Source organism: Condylura cristata, unplaced genomic scaffold (genome assembly GCF_000260355.1).
Source record: "Condylura cristata isolate star-nosed mole 26May11 unplaced genomic scaffold, ConCri1.0 scaffold00028, whole genome shotgun sequence".
NCBI classification, from domain to species: Eukaryota; Metazoa; Chordata; class Mammalia; order Eulipotyphla; family Talpidae; genus Condylura; species Condylura cristata.
In genome coordinates, this window is record NW_004567129.1 from 27,347,183 (window position 1) to 27,353,469 (window position 6,287).

Genomic DNA, 6,287 nt, shown 5'->3' on the forward strand with positions numbered 1-6,287 from the left:
GCGGCGCCGCTCCCGCCAGGCCCGGCCCACTCGGCCCGGCGCCCTCCCCACTCCTCCACCCGGGCTCGCTCTGCTCCCGCGGTACCCGTCTCCCTAAGTCCTGCCGCGTGGCGAGGACTTGCTCCTCCCACGGCCTGCGAGAATGTGAGGGCTCCAGCCAGGGCAGGCTTGTGGGGCGGCACCTGCGGCCAGGAAGCCTGGTGGGGGGTGGGCAGGCTCCCCCGCCCCTCTTGCCCCCCTCTTAACCAGGGGTCTGCAATCAAGAGGGGATATGCTTATCTGAGGTCAGATGCGGCCAGGCCCCGGCTTGCTTCTGCTCCTACAGGGGCTCCCACTGAACCCTCCAAGGCCCCGAAGGACAGTTAGTCTCACCCCCATTTTACAAAAGGAGAAAGTGAGACCTACAGAGAGGGAGGGATTTGCTTGGGAGCCAGCAAAAATAGGGGTCACCCCTGATATGCCAGAGCTCTAAACTGGCACCTCCACTTTGCCTGGAAGGGCTCTCAGAGAAGCTACTTCGGGGGTTGCTGAACCCTTTTTTATCCCAACAAATTCTGGCAGGAAAGCCCACGTAAGTTGTGGGGTGAAGCTGTCAGCCCACTGGGGCAGCCTGGCTGGCGCCTCCTCTTCCTTCCAGGCCCACACTAGCCACCTCTTCCAGGAAGGCCTCCTGACCCCGGGCTGGGGCTCCTGAGTTCAGCAGTGGGGCTCAGGTCTAAACTCCCCACCTGACACTCTCTACCCAGGGGCCCCCAGGGCCCCCAGCACCCCCCCACTCTGCCCACAGGCCTCAGCCCCATCTTCCCCAAGCCCCAGCTCACCATGAACACAAAGATGGACACGCAGCACCAGCCCAGCACCAGGTAGTAGCCGATCTTTCCAAAGAGGAGGCCCATGAGCACCCCGCCAATCATCCTGGTGGGGAGAAGGAAGGCCAGTCTGAGGAAAAGGCACCGGGCTGGGCTGGCAGGAAGGGTAGGTGGGGGATACTCACCCCACATACTTATAGCCCAAGAAGGCCACCAGGTCGATAGTGGTGAGGTCGGTGTTGACCGTGACCAGGTAGAGGCTGAGCAGGATGGCCAGCACCTCCAGGGTCAGCCAGGCCAATGCTGAGCTCGCCTGCAGTCCCAAGAGGTCAGGGGAGAACCTGCCGGCACCCAAACACTGACATTCGGTTGGGGAGCTCAGACCCCCTGAGCACTGGCTTGGTGTGGGCTGGAGACTTGGCAGTCACAAGATGGATGTGGGCCTGTCCTCGTGGAAGACCCTACGAGGGCGAGTGGACGCCTGATCCAGCCTGGGGTGTGCAGGGAAGGCGCCCCTAAGGGCAGGGATGTTGTGAGTGAGCAGGTGTTGTCTTGAGCCAGGGGGTGCTGGATGTGCAAAGGCCCTGGGGCTGCGGCCCGGCCCTCCGGAGGCACAGAGAGAGGACCAGCAAGCAGCAGTGTGCGGAGAAGGGGCAGCGTGGCTGCCTGCAGGGCAGTGCCAGGGCCCGGGGGCTGCGGCTTGGTTTGGGGGCGGGGGACAATGGACAACCCCTGAGCAGGGTGGGGTGTGGCCAGGCCCACGTCTCAGACAAGACCTTCCTGCTGCTGCCAGCGGGCAGGGGTCTGGGCGCTGGGGCAGCCAGTTAGGAGAGTGTGAAGGGGTGGGTAGGTGGTGGAGGCCACGAGGGAGGAAGGGGTTTAGACTCTCCGCATAGCGTGCGGCGATGGCTTTGGAAGGAGGGAAGAGGCAAGTGCTCTGGCTTGGGTCCACTGAGAGCACGCCAAGGGGGGTACCAGGACACTTTCCTGAGTGCCCCTGAGCCCCCCCAGCCCACCCCATTCTGCCTATCCCAGGCCCCTCTTACCTATCCTGGGTCCCCAGTGCAAGGCCAGCCACCAAGATGTAGGTGATGAAGGCCATAGCTGCGGGGATAGACACAGACACAGGTCAGAAAGAGGGGCCATCCTAGGCCTCTGGACACCTCAACTGCCGCCCCGGGCACCCCACCCCGAGCAAGGAAGGCACCAGGAGTGAGTAGGGTGAAACCTGGAATGTAGAGGTCAGGCGCATTGACGTCAAAGCGGGGGGCCACTGGCGTGTCCTGCTGGTACTGTACCTCCCAGTCCTGTGGGGGTAGTGGGGGTCACAGGCAGACCCCCAGAGCTGGGCTCCTCCCGCCCTACAAATAGGCCCTCTCTGGGGCAAATCCACCCCTGCCCCCCACCCAGAGGCCATCTCCCCCTTGGGCTGCACCCCCAGCGGGGCCAAGTGCTGACCTGGTGCAGGTAGGGGAAGAAGAGCAGGCCCAGCTTCCTGCCCACATACATGGTGTCCACCGCGAAGTAGTACTTGAGCTTGGTGACAGGGATGAAGCGGTCGATCTGGGGAGACAGAGCTCGAGCCTGAAGCCCTGGCCCCTCAGCGCCCCTCCACCCCCACCCACAGCCAGGCACTCACGTTCTTATCTACCAGCTCCTTGCCCTGTGCAGCCAGGCTGCTCCCATAGGCCATGGCCATGTTGGACATGGGGTCAGTCAGGAAGGCCGCCGGGGGCGAGGTGGGGGCTGCAGGGTAGCCCAGGCCGCTGGGTGTCCGCTGGGCCCCATAGCCCCGGCTCTGGGCTGAGCTCGTGTCATCAAATAGCTGGTGGGGGTCAGCCATGCCTGGCTGGGACACAGGGACCCTCCGTTTCGAGGCTGCAGAGGAAGAAGGTGGGGAGTCAGTGTGCAGAGAGCGGGTGCTACCGCTGGAGATCACAGCTCTGCGACAGGCGGGCCCTCAGGGGTGGCTCTGACCCCTTCCCCTCCCATCAATTATGTGCGATGACGATGGCTGATGATGAGGCCAGCAGGTACCAGGACCTTCCGTGCGCAAAATCCTGTTCCAAACAAGGGCTCCTCTATTTGTTTCTTCTCAAATGCGACTCCCCCCAAGGTGGGGATCTGACACCCCAGCTGCCAGGTGGGGAAGGTTAGCCGATGGAGTAATGTGCAGCCCCGTCTCACAGAGGCGGAGACCGAAGCCCTGGAGGGTTACACGTCCCGTGCACAGGCCCACGCTGGGGGAGGACAGAGGGGTGCAGCGGGCAGCCCGACCAGCTACCCACAGTCACTGCCCAGCTGAGCGCCGAGCACAGCCAGGCCCTGTTCCACACAGAGTGCACGTCACCCTGGCCACCCCTACCACTGATGCCTCGCCACCTTTACTTTGCAGAAGAGAAAGTGAACCCAAAGACTTCAGGCCTTTGCCCTAAGCCACACAGAGGATGAGGCAGAGCCAGGCTTCAGGGTTCTCAAAGCGGCCTCTGGCCCCCAGCAGGGAGAGGATGGGGGCAGGTGGGGGGAGGAGGGGCAGGCTGGCCGGAAATGGGCAGGTGGTACGCTTGCAGGGAACCCGGGCCATCTGGACTGGCTTCTCCTCCAGGCCCCTGCTGCCGACCAGTAAGCCAGCCACTGCCACAAGTATTTCCCCGAGTGCCACCTCTGTGCGGGCGCTGCTGTGGCTCAGGGAGCAGGGTGGCAGATTCCGGAGGTGGGGAGCGGCAATCAGTCTGCCTCATGACTTGCTTTGCACCTCAGTTTTCTCCTCCATAGACAGGGAGTTAATGACCCGAGGCAAAGTGATGCCTTCCCTCCTCCACCCTGTCACCCCAAGGCCAGGCACTTGGGGCTTCCGCCCAGGTCACCTCAGCATCTCCCTGCACTGCCTGGGAGGCCATTCTTGCCGCTCAGGACTCCGGCCTGGGCAGCATTTGATGCCCCTGCCCCCCCCACCAAGGTGACTTCCAGCTGCTCTCTTGGCTTCTGGGCACGGAACCTGCTCTTTCTCCCTTCTGTGGGAGCCTCACAGGCATCTCTGAGGCACCTCTGTGCGCAGGCTCTGCTGGAAGGGTGGATGCCTGACCACAGAGACAAAGTCCCCGCCTCCGCAGAGCTGACAGCTCCCGATCTGTCCTTCTCCATCAGTGATTTCCAACTCCCCGAAACGCGTGACCCAGATTTCCACCCTTGGCCTCATCGCCTCTCATCTAGGCGATCTCGCCCGCCCACAGCTCTTGCAGCCACGGTGTGCCCGGGCGCTGGACTGTGCTGGCCGCTGGGCTGTGCTGGCCGCTCAGGCCGCCCCAGGCCCTTCTTCCGTCTCTGTACCCCTGATGCCCTCTTTCTGGAGTCCAACCACTTGCTGGTTCCTCCCCAAGTTTCCATGCTGCACTCGCTGAGATATCCCATCCCAGGCCCCCTCTTAGCCCTATCAAACCTCTCCAGTTGGCATCAAGAGTGATCTTTGTAAGTGCAAAGGGGAACATTTCAAGTCCTCTGCCTGAGATCAGGGCCCACTGTGTGGAGAATAAGACCCCAGTGCTCTCCCTCTGCCTGACCCAGCCGGGCCAACCACCCTGGTTTGTTACCACACCCCAGCTTCCGAGGCCTTCTCAGGGTCCTGGGCCTTCCAGAAGCCTCGACTCCACAGGCTTGTGAATCCTGAGCACGATGCTGTCACCGGTTCCGCCTGCAACACCGCACTGGGGCCTGAGTGCAAATGTGTCTTCTCAGGGAACTCCACTCCTCCACACTACTGCCAGCCCTGCTGCTGTTCTTTCTCATCTGAGCACTTATCAGCATAATTTCTAAATATATAATGTATATCCACTTGTCTCCTTAGCACACACCTCTCATGCTTTCCCCTCTCACCACAAATCCCCTTCTCTAGGCTTACTCCTCATCGTCAGACACACTCTTCCAAGAAGCTTCTCTGACACCCCCAGACTGGGCCATCTGCCCAGCCAGGGTTAACACCTCCACCCCAGCCATAACCCCTCGGTTTGTCCTCCCCCAGCCCTGCTTCTCTCATCATAACCCTGATGGTTGCTGCCTTCTGCGCAGTACATAGCGGCAGGAGAACAGGAACTAGAGCTGCGTGGGTGCTGCTGAATCCCCAGCATCACTCCCCACGGGGCCCCCCCAGCCACCTTACTGAGGGTGACCCGCACATCCTCTTTCCTTAACAGAGGCTCTTACACCCCCAGCCACATCCTAGATTTTCCCCTTTCCAGCCCTAATTACTCCCCAAATTACCTTGCCCCTTCCTACTTAGTGTCTGTCTCCTCACTAAACGGCCGAGCTGCAAGTTACAGGGACCAGGCTATGCCGGTTACTACCCAGTACCCAGATTCCAGCACAGGGCCTGGCGCAAGGGAGCAAGGGCGCTCGGAGCGCGGCGCTGAGTGAATACACGAGATGCGTGCAAGCTCAGCGAGCGCGCACCGCAGCAGTCAGACGAGGGGCTTGGCCGTCCACGAGCACAGGCTCAGCAGCCCGCCGCACACGCGCGGGCCGTGAACTCCCAGTAGGAAGGGGGGCGACCGCGGGAGGCCGCGGAAGGGCGGGAGCAGGCGGGTCGCAAGCTGGAAATGAATGAAAGCCGCGCTTCCTGCACATCGCTCAATACCCTGCCCAAAGTTGTTTTCTCCTAAAGTAATTACCTAAAGAAGAGAAAAGAATCGGACCTCAACGCGCCCCGACCCCAACCTGGCATCCCTGGCCGCGCATACCTCGAACCTCCACCAGATCCCTGACCTCCGACCCGCAGCGACCCCGCCAACCGCCGCGACGCCCCCGCCCCCCCGATGTCCAGGGCTGGCCACGTACGCCACTTACGCTGACGGGGAGTCCCCGCCGCTCCCAAGCCCGCCGAATGCATCCTTCGCCGCCGCCACTGCCGCCGCCGCCGCCGCCCCAGCCGTGGTTCGAAATGTGCCCGCCCGGCTCCCGTAGGCACGGCCCACCGGTAACGCGACAGCCAATGGGCGTCGCGGTCGCCAGAAACCACGCCCCTTGGCGGAGAGCGCGGACAAGTTGGTGATGGGTAAGGGGCGGGGACCCGAGGGCCGTGACGCAGGGGAGGGGCGGGGCGGGGCCGGGCGGGGCCGCGGCGGGGAAGGAGGAGGGAGGGGATGGGCGGAGCCCGGAGCTCTGGAGGAGTCGGCGCTGTCGGGCATGCTGGGAAATGTAGGTTTCGGGCGCTGCGGTGGGGGAGAAATGGTGTTCTCCACGGGCGCGGGCTCATTTTTGATCGCGAGGGCGCTGGGGAGCCAGGGAGAGGGTCTCCGGGCGGGCTAGACAGTTATGCGGACTCTACTGTTCAGACAGTTCTTGCACACCTTAAATATTAAAGTGAACTTGTGGAGTGAGAAAAGGACACCCAACAAGTTAGGGGACGCACCTAGTGTCTTTGTCGGACGGCATCTTGAGGTGATCTCGCAGCAAGCTTTAAAAGTGCTCTTGTTATGTCACCTG

At 62.4% G+C, this 6,287-nt stretch overlaps 1 protein-coding gene across 1 annotated transcript in view; it reads right to left on the reverse strand.

Annotated features, from left to right (window-relative positions):
- Window positions 1–5,714, reverse strand: part of YIF1B (Yip1 interacting factor homolog B (S. cerevisiae)) — a 6,542-nt gene extending 828 nt beyond the window's left edge. Inside the window, exons 1-7 of the mRNA XM_004690294.2 lie at window positions 5,649–5,714; window positions 2,449–2,687; window positions 2,268–2,372; window positions 2,038–2,116; window positions 1,856–1,913; window positions 995–1,150; window positions 786–915 (exon numbers count right to left, since the gene is read on the reverse strand). Coding sequence (XP_004690351.2) covers window positions 786–915; window positions 995–1,150; window positions 1,856–1,913; window positions 2,038–2,116; window positions 2,268–2,372; window positions 2,449–2,687; window positions 5,649–5,691 — 810 coding nt within the window. The 5' untranslated portion in view covers window positions 5,692–5,714. The remainder of the gene's footprint in view (window positions 1–785; window positions 916–994; window positions 1,151–1,855; window positions 1,914–2,037; window positions 2,117–2,267; window positions 2,373–2,448; window positions 2,688–5,648) is intronic.
- Between the last annotated feature and the right edge of the window lie 573 nt (window positions 5,715–6,287).